The 14,025-nt window shown below is 40.5% G+C and overlaps 2 protein-coding genes across 3 annotated transcripts in view; both read right to left on the bottom strand.

Annotated features, from left to right (window-relative positions):
- The window catches only part of elavl1a (ELAV like RNA binding protein 1a), a 19,933-nt gene extending 9,634 nt beyond the window's left edge, over positions 1-10,299 (bottom strand). Inside the window, exon 1 of one of the 2 annotated variants that reach the window (XM_037695159.1) lies at positions 10,189-10,299. Coding sequence is in view for 1 of the 2 variants with exons in the window: in XM_037695157.1 (XP_037551085.1) it covers positions 4,658-4,693 (36 nt within the window). In the remaining variant the exon portion in view is untranslated. Of the gene's footprint in view, positions 1-4,657; positions 4,719-10,188 lie in introns of those variants that run through there. The other variant, XM_037695157.1, reaches the window with a different exon arrangement.
- The window catches only part of LOC119427683 (immunoglobulin kappa light chain-like), a 63,249-nt gene that overhangs the window by 37,124 nt on the left and 12,100 nt on the right, over positions 1-14,025 (bottom strand). Inside the window, exon 4 of the mRNA XM_037695319.1 lies at positions 12,130-12,135. Coding sequence (XP_037551247.1) covers positions 12,130-12,135 — 6 coding nt within the window. The remainder of the gene's footprint in view (positions 1-12,129; positions 12,136-14,025) is intronic.

Consider the following 14,025-nt stretch of genomic DNA (forward strand, 5'->3'; position numbering starts at 1 on the left):
ACAGATTTTCCACAAACCACTTCTTGGCAGGTTTTGAAGCTGAATAGCTCCACACATGACTCTATTAAGCTCCGCCGTTGTGTCTACAGACTGAGACCGAGTGACTGACAAACAGCGTGCCTGTGCTGCTTAAATGCATTACGCACTTACTCAGGCAGAAGAAAAAGTAGTTCCTACCAACCGTGTATTATTTGGTCAAGATCTCAAGTTTAGTTACTTTCCCCCATCTTCCGGTTAATGATATGCTTTATCTGCAATGACCGAAGCATCGTTCGGCAAGTATAGATAGTTTGATTTAAGAATCAATCCTAGAGTGAAAGGTTCAGCATCGATAGTCAATATTTTTGTATTGTTCCACACATTACTAGCAGGAGGATGATTTTCTGCAGCTCTGGGCTGCACAAATGTGCAGCAGGTGACAAATGGTTTAATTTAAAATAAAAAAAATTCCATACCGATTGTGCGGCTCATCCATCAATCAGCCAATTGTGTGTCATGTCCAATCTTACTTTGAAAAACCGTGATAGAGCGAGACCGCGATAAACGAACCTCGAAGTAGAGAGAGACTACTGTAACATAAGCGAATGACAGAATTACTGAACGGTGCATGGATCTCTGGTCACCACACGTCACACTTTTGACCAGACTATTCATCCAGAATTGCTCAGTGTTGCTGTTCTACAGCAGACAGGAGCTTCTGGACATCTGTACTCAAAACTCCGATCGTTTTGCTGCCATCTCCGACTCATCCCAGAGATCTCCAGAACACCGGAGGCTGCTTACTCCTCCAGGCCGGGCGGAAGTACATGCAGACGGCGCCGAGAACGTAAACGAAGGTGGGGTAAGCGCGGAGGACTACGGGCTAAGTTAAAACTTACACCACATCGGCTGCCCTTACCCAGCATTTTCCTCGCCAATGTCTGTTCTTTGGCAAACAAAATGGATGAAATACGGCTTTTCATCACCAACAACAGGCGGATTATGAACTCATAACGTCATGATTTTCACTGAAACATGGTTAAACAACAGCTGCCCGGACAATGCTATTGAGTTAGCAGGACGCCACACACACCGAGCCGACAGGATAACCGAGGACTCCGGCAAGACCAGAGGTGAAGGTTTGTGCATTTATATTAAAGCTTGGTGCACAGACTCTGCTACTACCGAGAGACAATGCTCACCTAATGTGGAGTTTATAATGGTCAAATGCAGACCTTATTACCTCCCCAGAGAACTCACTTCCATCATACTCACTGCAGTGTATATCCCCCCGTATGCTAATGCTAAGCTGGCTATGAAAGAACTTTATGCAACCATTAGCAAACACCAGACCAAACACCCTCCAGACCACCGATCACTGACTTTTTCCCCACCGATGTAGGAGTGGTGCTGAGCAGGATTAAAGTTCACAAGGCTGCGGGTCTTGATGGCATCCCTGGACGTGTTCTTAGAGCGTGTTCTGGGGAGCTGGCAGGAGTACCGACGGACATATTCAACCTGTCTTTGGCCTGTGCTGTGGTACCAACCTGCTTCAAAACCACCTCCATCATCCCAATACCCCAAAACTCGTCAAGACTCAACGACTACCATCCGGTAGCCCTCACCTCCATCATCGCAAAGTGTTTTGAGCAGCTGGTCCTAGTACACCTCAAATCCTGTCTCCCCCCCCCCACCCCCCCCACCCCCACACACACACAATTTGCATACCGCCAGAACAGGAGCACAGAGGATGCAGTCTCCATAGCGCTGCACTCTGTTCTCTCACACTTGGATAACAAAAATACCTTTGCCCGGATGCTGTTCATAGATTTTAGTTCAGCATTCAACACAGCCATCCCCTCAAAACGAATCACAAAACTCACAGACTTGGGCATCAGTTCCCTCATGGGAAACTGGTTACTGGACTTTCTGACCAACCGACCAACATGTCCGGCTGGATAACCACTGCTCATCTACCATCACTATTAACACCGGTGTACCACAAGGCTGTGTGATGAGTCCCTTCCTCTACTCCCTCTTCACCCATGACTGCAAACCTGTTGATGGCTCCAATACCATCATTAAGTTTGTAGATGACACCACGGTGATCGGCCTCATCAAAGACAACGATGAGACCGCTTATGGGGAGGAGGTGGTTCGTCTGGCTGAGTGGTGTGACACCAACAACCTGCTGCTCAACACTGAGAAGACTAAGGAGCTCATTGTGGACTTCAGGAGGAACGCTGGCCCACATCCACCCATCTACATCAAGGGGACGGTGGTGGAGCGTGTAAACAGCTTCAAGTTCCTGGGTGTTGTTGGATTTAATATTTTTATACCTTTTTATATTTCCTATCAAGCATTCAAATGTCATGTTATATAAAGTGTGTGCGTGCCTTTCTTCCAGGGTTGAACTATATTTATAGAAAATGTTTGCTAATTCTAACTAGTTGACCTTTAAATATAATCTCATATTAGCTAAGGATAATTTTACAAGTTCACATTTGATATATTACAAGCAATCAAATCATGCCAGATAGCAGACTGATTAACATAAATAAAGCTAGAACACATCTCTTTAATTTAGACTTAATATAGTTTGACTAAGTAAAATCCAACTAAAACAAACTAAAACAGAAGTATAAAAAGGGATCAAGTAAGAACACGCAAACATGAGTTAGATAATAATTAAGTTGTTAATTATTCCTAGAAATAAACAACTTTATCTCAAATCATTTGGTATCACTAAGGTATAATCACATTAAACAAACAGTGTTAACAGTTTAAACGCAGACAAGGAAACCAAGATGTATCTGCCTTAAAGCAGAGAATCACCAGGCCTTCAACAGACATTGATTAACACATACCCATGAGGTAGGTAATAATTAAGTTATTGACACGAATCATTTTGTATCCCTAAAGTATAATAGCAAGTTAAACTTAAAACAAAGAACCGATTTCAGTGAGCCAAAACTTCTTATCTGAAATGTAGACATTAACGTCCTTGAGGGGGCGGGCTAGAGTCGTAACCATAGCAACAGAAGCTAAACCAATCAGAAAGCTAGCCTTCTCAAACTGTGATAAAAGGCCGGAAATGACACACGCCCACCGAGCATTTCCGGGAGGCGCACACCGAGACGGTTCGTTCTTTAATGCTCCAGATATATGCATATATCTTATTAATGTAATTGTTTGTCTCTGAATATCTGTAACCCATGTTTTGTCAAATAAATCTTTTATACCGAGGGCGATGCCTCAGCCGTTTTGAACACGACGTGGTACCCAGCCACGACAATGTCCATATCTCCGAGGATCTCACCTGGATAACCGGCTGTTCCAAACTGATCAAGAAGGCTCACCAGCACCTTTTCTTTCTGAGGACTCTGAGGAAGAACCACCTGTTCTCAGACATCCTGGTGAACTTTTACTGCTGCACCATTGAAAGCATCCTGACCAACTGCATCACAGTCTGGTACGGGAGCTGCTCTGCCTCAGACCGGAAGACGCTGCAGAGGGTGGTGAAAGCCGCCCAACACATCACCGGAGCACCACTTCCTGCCATACAGGACATCTACAGGAAGCGGTGTCTGAAAAGGGCTGGGAAAATCATAAAAGACTTAAGCCACCCAGCACACAGACTCTTCACCCTCCTGCCCTCTGGGAGGCGCTACAGGAGCCTCCGGACTAAAACCACCAGGTACAGGAACAGCTTCTTCTCCACAGCTGTCACACTCCTTAACTCTGCCTCCTGACATCTGAATAACAACAACGGTCTGTATTCTCATACACACAACAACAACACATGGACTGTAACACCGCCACCTGCACTTTCATCCGTTAGCCCACTACTGTACAAACTGTACACATAATCTACTATCTACTGTTCATAAGTACTCACATAATATATATATATTTTTTATATAGCTGTTTATACCCCTTCATATTATAACCTGTTCATAGTCTACACTCACAACCTGTATATAGCATATTCAAAGCAACTTACTGTATATTGTACTATATATATCTACCAATTTATTTTTCTTGCTAACCACTTCTGGATAGATGCAAACTGCATTTTGTTGCCTTGTACCTGTGACATGTGCAATGACAATAAAGTTGAATTCTATTCTAGTCAATCGAAATAAAAGCTCTTGGCCAATTTAAAATACCAATTATTCTTTGACTTTATGGTCAACATGCATTAACAAACTTCCAAAGGATGCTTTATGCTGTCTGTTCAGCAGTGGTCCAGCTGGACAGATTTGGTGGTGGTTAAAATGAGACCGAGTCTGAAATGGGAAATGATCCAAGAGTTGACCGACAGAGGCCCATTCAAACCAGAATGAGACCGATTGTGTATACTGGTGGATGAGCTGCACCAAAGATCAGCAAATGACTGTTAAACCGGTAAACACAGGCAGGGCCGCAGAGTTGCAGTGGATGCATTTTAAATGCAACCTATCGGTAATATCTCAAATTGTAAAATATTTTATTAACAAATGGGAACAAGGATTTGTTACAGGGTTTATAGTCTGAAAGGTATCCGACGCACAACAAATGAACAGTCTGCATTTAATTGTTTCAGTCATAGCAAACTATGAAAAGCTTATAACTTCCACAACAGATGGGTAACATACTACCACACTGCTTGTAATGGGAGCTGAGGTTAAATACTCACTTTTAAGTACTTATTGTGTCCTTGACGAACAGCCATGAAGACAATTCACTGCTCCCGAAGCTGAGCAGAGATGAAACAACAATCAGACAACGTGACTGTGACTAAACAAGCCAACGCGTAGTCTGAAGAACATTAAGCCCAAAATCTGCTGTTGATTTTTGTTTAATAAATTTGGTGCAATCTGACAAAAAACAGCCCAGAAAATGCTCTAACTGGTTATCAATCTGCTGGTTTTGTGTAGCGACAATTGATTTGCCAATATTTTCTTTGAAAGAACCAAACAGGGTGGGCTCATAAATACCCGGTAATTAAAACTTTTTAATGTCTCCTACTAATTCTGAGCAAAACAATACGACAGGTTCTGGCACAACTGCCATGACAGTCAACAACTATAAATCCTGGGAATAAAAGGTTTAATTTATTTTGAAAACAAATGACAAAACTACATGTGGCAGGTGGGAGAACAGCAAATGTAGGTTAAACTAGGGCTGGACGATATGGCCAAAACTTTTATCACAATATATTTCTTCATTTCGGTCGATAACGAGATAATTCCGATAGATAAACAATATAAGAGCCACAGACAAACTGTACAAACACAATGTTCACTTTTTGTTTGTATTTAGCCTTCAAAGAAATTTGAAATCACTGTCAAATAAACATAAAACTCTCAACTTTGTCAATATTAATAGTTTTAACATTAAACAACATAACCCAACAACCCAAACAGACGTTTGCTGCATGGGTTTCTCTCTAGATACAGCTGGGTGTGTTGTTTCAGGGACAGGCTGGCTCAAACTTTATTGTGCTTCATCTTCTGACTCTCGGCATATTCCATCGAGTGGAACAAGTTGAATGTGTTCCCGCCACTAGTTGGAACGACACATTTTGCAGCACACTGAAACCTGCAGTTTATCGGATCTTAGATAGCTGAACCACTTCCACACCAACAAATTAGTCTTTCATCTCTTATCAATTATGTCATCTGCTTTCTCTTCGCTTGTGAAAGCTTGTTCAGTCACATTCTGCTGGTCAAGGGCACTCACTGTCAAGGTAAAACTTACCGCGCGTTGGAGCTTAGCTAAGCCTAGCCTGCTACCGCTAGTCACATAATTGAATTCAGACACTAGCAGAAATGATTCAACCTCTCAGCGACTCCATTTTATTTTGTACAAAAAGTACAGACTTTAATCTACACATCGGTTTTTAATTTGTGTTGATAGGTCAAGTAAAACCAGAGTTATGATAAATAATCCATGCCACATATTTTTCTGAAAATCATTGTCATACCTGAAGTGTGTAAGAGCAAGAGGCTGCAGAAAAGAGACTGCGTCAGGGACAAAACACACCCATCTCCCTTTGCTTTCACCTCCCACCCCCGCCGAACAGATAAACAACATCCCCCCCTCTTTTATGATGGAGGCTCAAAGTTATTTATCAAGCGCCAAAAAAATTTACAGAAAGAATAGACATGAAAGTTGATTGTAGTTTGACATGATGAGGACAGCGAGAGCAGGAGTAAGTCATGAGGTTTGAGAGATTTGTGACATTTAGTGTGTTTGGGTATTATAGTTAAGTTGTAGTTTAGTTGTAGTGCATTTGAATCAAAACAATGAGATGATTTTTTTGTACGTGAGGCGGAGCTGCAGACCCAGAAGAGGACAGAACTGTGGAGTCAGAGGAGGATCGTAAAGAAAAAACAGTCAGTCAGAAAGAGAGGACTTTGTTGATGAAGAGGGTGATCATGATTAGATTTTGACGAGAAAGAGCACTTGGAAGTTTTTTTTGTGGAAAAAAAGCATTTAAAACTAGTATTTTAAGCAAATAAATAAGGTGGTTTATTTTCCTCGAGGAACATGAATAGTCATAAAAAGTTAAAGGGTTAAAACAATCTTATTCAAATGTTCACAATATGGTGCTTTTGATGTCAGTTCATGATCTTTTCTGTAGTTACACAAAATGTGATGTTTTTGAGCTGCATGCATGCAGCAGGGACTGTTGCAAGATAAAGAATAAATTGTGAAATAATTAATAGAATCTTGAAAGTGTATGTTCAAGGTTCTTGTCATTCGCATCACATGTGGTACATGAGGTGGAATGAAATTGTGTACCCAAGGTCTCAGTTACGTCCCAAAATAGCAAAAATATAAAGTATAAAAAGAAACGGTATACAAGGATCTAAGATATACGCTAAACAATAATGATGTAAAATAATATGGTGTATTAAACAACAGCCTGAACACGAGTCGGTTTCATGTTATCTCGCTCTACAAAATGGCTGCTGCTGATTATGATGTCATAACTCTTTATGCCTGTGATGCTGGTAAGACATTTTCATCAGTGATCAATGTTTAAACAGTCTGTGTTCAACATTTTTGCAGCACAGACCATCTATGCATTTAGGATGTTGGGAAATGACTCCAGCCTCCTACTCTGAACCATTAGCTTCCTACTCAAGAAGTTACTGAGAAGGCTGAATATTTCTCCTCTTCTTCATAAATTTCTCTGCTGGGCTTTTAATATGGTACAAACATAAAAATGCTAAATGACACACACAAATATGACCAAAAAAAAGTTTTGTTTTACATTAGTTAAAATTGCAAAAAAAAGCCTAAATTATTCTTCAAAACTGCAGTGCCTAATTCATTTGCATTGAGCAAATACGCTAAAAATGGTCATAGAACTGGTGTGGTGAAATAAATTTGTAATATTGTCTGAAGGTCAATAAAAAGTGACCTCATAATAAAATTTCCTGAAGATAATCAATGTTCCCTCACCACTCAAACTGGTAGAAAAGATGCAATAAAATGTGCGCAATAAATACGATGCATCATGCTAGAACATTTGGTATCCTGCAATGTTTTATACAAGGAGTGTTGTAGCATTTGTGTGTGACCGCTTCAAACTGGTTGTCGACTATATTGGAGGTATAGGAGATTCAAAGAAGGAAACGTCTGAACTGCCTGTTGAACTTTCTCATCCCAAATGCACCGACTTAAGTAGTTAAGATGATAAACTACTGCCAAGTGTGCTTATGTCTATCAGATCACATTTACAAACCACACATGTATATTTCTGTTTTAAAATTTGAGACGTTTTCAGACTCCAAATTACGTAACTGGACCGTATATTTTGGCCTTTTTGATACCCAAGTACAAACATTATATGTAGACTAGGCACAAAGATGAATAGGACTTGACATTTCTTGCAGGGAAGGGGGGTGTTCATGATTGCATGGTTTAAGTGTTAAATTGAGCACAACATTTTAATTTGTAAAACTATGCTCTTATTCAGAGCTAAACTAAAAAAGCAGCATAAAATTTAGGTCCAGACAAACTTGTAGCTCATTAGCCACAACATAACGAATTTTGCTTCCCTATCCTGCATAAAGACGGGCGGGACCCCTAAAAGGCCCGCATACTGGCATGGATTACCTGTTCATCCCATGTCTGTGTGGGAGAACAGCAGAGGGGTTGCATCAGCAGGAGATTTTACCATAATAAGCCTATAGTTATTATGTGCCTATTCTAGAATTGCGCCGCTCAAGGTGGCTGCATGTTGGAGCAGCTCTGTCACATTCATTCTGGGTTATTGCTTTTGGAAACTTTTAATTATTCTTTTTCTGGATGTAAATCACTTTTTTCGGATGATTATTTCCTCTGGCATCGGATGCAGTGCAGCTGAAAGGATTTTAACTGAAACCTTTTTACTTTTGGGCATTTGTTATGATGCGTAACCATGACAACAAGGTGTTTTTTTAATAACCAGGAGCAGCTGATTAACGTCTCAAAAACTGAAATACCTCAACTACAGCATCAAATCCCAAATGAGTTGAAAAGGAGACTCCATGGACAAATTCCTGTCAACCTGATGGCGGTGCTCGAGTGCCTGACCGCCGAGATTCTGGAGCTGGTGGGAAACTCGTGACATCAGGAGGACCGGGATCATCCCCCAGCACCTTCAGCTGTCTGTCTGTGGCGACGAGGAGCTCGGCAGACTGCTGGGAGGAGTGACCATTGTTCAGGGAGGAATTCTGCCCAGCATTCGGGCGGCCCTGCTACCCAGGAGGACCGAGAGGCCCGCCTGATCTGACAGCAAGCTGGATCTGGGTGGACGGATCGGTATCTGTGGCCAGATTCTTCGTATTCGCTGCAGGAGATCCTTCCTTCCCACAGCTATCAGCATCTAACAACTCTTGAATAGAACCAGGATGATGAGCTACAACAACACTTAATTTCCCTCTGGGATTAATAAAGTATTTTTAAATTGAATTGAATATGAGCTATAAAGCTCAATTTCACAGCCAGAAAACAGAAGTTTTTTGAGAGCACAAACTATTGCAAAGCAAGATTGAAAAATAATGTAATCAGCAACAAGCTCAAAATAAAAGAGAAAACATTGTTATTAAAGGTCAGTATGTTTATTAATTGATTAATCCCCTAACCATTAGGTTGAAAATTTATGCTTATTAGATTAAATATCGTTTGGAGGATTGTGTGCACATGAGTGTGTGGTAATTTAAATGTTCAAAGGTTCCAGTAAAAGTAAATCTAACCTTTAATTGCTGTGGCCATCATTAGTGGACAAATGGTGGAGTCATGATTTTAGACAGATGTAGAAGGGAAGCTTGAATTTTGTATTTGTTTGTGTACTTGTTCTATTTTACCTACCTGCTGCAGAGGATATTTTGTGATTAAAGTACAGTTTCATGCAGTTATTGGAGCTCAATCAGTGTTACAAAAATAAAGGGTAATTAAAAAAAAGGTACAATTTTCAAATTTCATCTCTGACAAATTTAATAAAAAGTTCAGTGTTCCACCTTTCAATAAATATATAATACAGTATGCAGAATTTTATGTTTAATTTTAGAAATTCCGTTCAAAAAGCTGGAATATGCAGTAATTTTCTTTTTTATGCGGGGGGCGTCACCGCATCGCTGCCATCAACAAACGTTGGCCGGTATGCTAAGCTGAAGCATATTAAACTCAAGTTGAGGCAAATAGTAAAATATAGACAAAAGTTGTTGTGTTCCTCTAACACAACTACTACTAATCTTGTTAATAATGCTTTTTGGCACGTTATTTTGAATCATCAGTCAACACGAAAACGCGCACAGGCCTTTTAGCGTGACTGCAAGCTATTAGCATTAGCATGCTAACGAAGTGCGTGCTCTTTTACTCCTGATTAGCAGAGCCAAGCAGCGTCTGCTTAAGATTAACATAAAAAGAACAAAAATCCAACTGTGACCCTGAGAAATGAAACCAAATGCTCTACGAGTAAACAAAAGCTCGTGTTTTAATGGCTCGCCCTTTAGCTAACGTGAAGCCCCGCGTCCTGATTTTTGAGAGCGAGCCGTTAACGCTTCAAAGTCCACGTGCCCAAACCTCAACGGCCTGCCGACAGGCCACGCTAGCCTCCGTGAGCCCAACAGCGGCCCAGGGAGCAGCGTGGCAGTCATTTTAACAAACTATCCAAATCAAACTTTCGAAGTCCAACCCTGAATGAAAATGGGTAACGTTTCAAAATCTTACCAGGTTTTTTCAGTGGGTAGTTGCTGTTTCTGCTCCGCTCTGTTTTACCCTTTCTCTTCTCGACGACGTCAACTTCCAGACGGCCTCACGTCGACCAGAGAGCGGGAGGAAGTACGTAATGACGTCACGAGCCTGCGCAGGATAAATACAGCACGGATCTTATCAATCAGAAAATCAGTCTTGATGAACTCATACGAACATGGTGGCCTAAATTTTCTTGATTTTTTTCCTCTTTAATCTAAATATTTGATTATTAATAAGATCAAATAAGTATCTTGATGCTCCATCGTTTTAATCCCTGCAAGTTTTTCCTTCAACGATACAAAAAGAACATTGACATGAACTGATCATTCTGCCAACTCGGTGAAGATCAGTCATTTATTCTAGTCATGTCCTTTCTCATGCATTTTCTGGCAAGATATTTGCACATTTATATCCCAAAATATTCTTGATGACTTTTCCCTTACTTATGTAAATGTGTTGCTGCTGCTTTCAGTAACTGTGGCCCCCTGAGCAGTTTAGTTGAATATTCCTGCTTTAGAGAGTGGAATACAGTTAGTTACATTTATGATTCAATGCAACAAAATAAACACATTTAAAAGGTAACAGATCATTGTAATACTTGGTTTATTTACATAATGACTTTAATTACTGGATGTTCGGCCCCTGAGCTGCTGCTTTCAGTAACTGTGGCCCCTGAATATTCCTGCTTTAGAGAGTGGAATACAGTTTATTACATTTCCAAAACCTAAACTGAGTCTGGAAAAATGTAAAAGATGATAACGCCCAGCGGCCGACCCCATGAGCAGCTGAAAACAGCAGCGATAAACAGGAAGTACATGTTCATCTGTATGAAGTAGTTATGATTAATGGTTAAATTAAAGGTTAATGCTTGAAGCTAGTTGCGTTTTGTTTTGTGTGTTTCAAATGTAGATATATGTTGTAACTTCTGGTTGCATAAGTTTAGTCTTTGTTTGTTATGATCAGTTAAAACTCAACTGATTGTGTACAAAGTGTTTATTATGTTGTGTCATGTAAAGCAGAGCGCTACGTCTGTAGCATCTTAGCTAACGCGTCTGTATTGAACGCCGCTAACTTGGCGCTGCTTCTTGTTGTGCCATTAACTCTAAAATAGTTATTGAATCAAGTGTTTACTTATGTAGGTAAACATGTTTATCAACCCATTAAAATACACCAGAATGCAGGAATGTATCTACTTTATTCAAAAATTTCTGGGGCAGGACCCCCAGACCCCCCCACATTATGAATGCTTCTAACACCAGTGGCCACCATGTTGTTCAAGCCAAGAGTCACTGTCAACACTGGGCACTCACACTGGGGGCAAAGTGCCCCTAAAGGTCAAACTCTAGAATCGCCCCTGAGCCCTACAAACACAAAACCTACTGTTTCGTTTGTTTAAACAGAGATATGCAAGAAGCACACCAACCATGCGTAGACGTTCTATACTTTCAATACAGCCAACTTTCCCCCCCAAAAAATCATTACTGAGCCCTTTTTTGTCCTTTTAGTCAGCAGTTCTTCTTTTGGCTGCTCACTTCTGCAAGGATCACCACAGCGAGCGAACGTGAACGAAGATTTGGCATTTGTTTTTACTCCGGATGTGACACCGCTGATCACAGAGCTACCACAGCCCTCATGTGTGGAGTACAGGGTACATCAGTTTGGTCTAACATCAATAAGAAATAATACAAATGCAACAAGTCTGGCCCTAAATGAGTATAATTCATGTTCAGATAAGATCCTGGAAATAAGCGGCTGAAAGAGCTTCCATTGTAGGGTGGCCGAGCTCAGCCGTAGAGACAGGGGAAGGAGCTCCATCATCTGTGGAGCTTGCAGCAGAGCTGCTGCTCTGCATTGAAAGGAGTCAGATGAGGTGGTTTGGGCATCTGATTAGGATACCTCCCTTTGGAGGTTTGACATGTCCTGCTGGGAGAAGACCCAGGAGCAGACTCAGAACTTGCTCCACCACGTGATCCCTCAGGAGGAGATTTGGATTTCTCTCCTGGACCTGTTGCCTTTGCGACCCGACTACAGCCTTACTCAAAATATTTGACTACTTTTATGTTGCAAGTTTGGGTTTTTTTGTTATTGGAGTACAGCTTTATTTAACAGTAGTGAATTGGATATGGTGTAATATGATACGTCAGATATAAAACATGCATGGAACAGTTTGTCTTAGTCCGTGTCCAAAGCTTGAGATGCAATAAATCAAAGTTCTTTCATAATCTGTCTCATCACGTGAAGCAGAACAACCTTCATGTGTTTGGGGGTTAATTATGGAAAGCACAATCACAAACAGGTGCAAACATTTTTCAGTTTAAAAAACAATAATAAGCTGATGATTTTCAAAAAGTACTTAAAAGGAGAAAAGTCAGTGCATTTCAAAATCAGCACGCAAGTTAAACTTATTATCACACAGTTTATGTGAATGTGAGCATGTGTATTAAATCCTTAGAGAACTTTACTGATTGGCTTTTCTGTGTATGTGAATGTAAAGTGCCCTGAATTGGCGCTCTATAAATAAAGTGAATTGAAGTTAAAGAATGTGAGTAAATGTAAATAGATTAATTTCAATTGTGTATGTATGTGTGCATAATTGGATACAGTTCATGTGTTTTTTCTTACATAGCTACAGACAAATACTGTTGTTGACATATAGTAAATATTTGAATGATTAGGCCATGTAGATAAGTTTAATCTTCTTTCTGTTTTTTCAAATATTGGATTATTATTAATGTTGTTTAATTTGTGTGCTATTAACTGAATTATTATGTATAAATTTACTCTCCTTTTAATTTTTCAGGAAAAACATGAAAAACGGAAAATTTACACAAGTTCTTGAGACAAACAAATGTTTCTATTTACTTACAAATACTTTGACACGGCAGCACGATGGTGCAGTTGGTAGAGCAGCCGCCTCTCAGCGAGCAGGTCGTGCTGGTTCAAATCCCGTCCGGAGGCCTTTCTGGAGTTTGCATGTTCATGTACATGTTAACATGTGTTTTTTTTTTTGTCTTTCAGATACACCTGGACCTACCAGTCTGTGTTCGTCTCTCTCCTTCCTGTCCTCTCAAACCAGCCGGTCAAAGCAGATGGCCGCTTGTCCTGAGCCTGGTTCTGCTGGAGGTTTCTTCCTTTTAAAAGGGAGTTTTTCTTTCCACTGTTGTCACTGTGCTTGCTCAGGATGGGAGACTGCGACAAAGCCAAGATTCAACTTGTCTGCTGGATTCCTTAGATAGAGAACTTTATTAATTGGCTTTTCTGTGTATGTTCCTGTAAAGTGCCCTGAGACAACTTTGTTGTGATTTGGTGCTATATAAATAAACTGAATTGAATTCTCTCTGTTCATGCATCTTTCTCCAGTTTTCTCCCACAGACCAAAAACATGCATGTTAGGCTGATTGATGATTCTAAATTGTCTCTAGGTGAGTGAGAGAGTGAATGGTTGTTTGTCTCTATGTGTCCCTGTGATGGACTTGTGACCTGTCCAGGGTGTCCCCCGCCCCTCGCACAGTGATTGCTGGACATGGGCACCAGCGACCTCCGTGACCCAAAATGGAAGAAGCGGGTAAAAGATAATGGATGGATTGCTTTTTTTGAATGTCCAGAGGACCAGATTGAACTTTTTTTTTAATTTTTCTACCTGGATTATTGAGCATGCATCAGGATGTAATGGGTGGATGTTTGTTTAACCAACACTGCCCTCTTGTGAAAAAAGTGAAGAAGAAAAAATGTTGCTTAATATTTCTGACAACGTAAATCAATGATAGATAGATAGATAGATAGATAGATAGATAGATAGATAGATAGATAGAT

The sequence above is a fragment of the Nematolebias whitei genome, chromosome 21 (genome assembly GCF_014905685.2).
Source record: "Nematolebias whitei isolate Nwh7 chromosome 21, NemWhi1, whole genome shotgun sequence".
NCBI classification, from domain to species: Eukaryota; Metazoa; Chordata; class Actinopteri; order Cyprinodontiformes; family Rivulidae; genus Nematolebias; species Nematolebias whitei.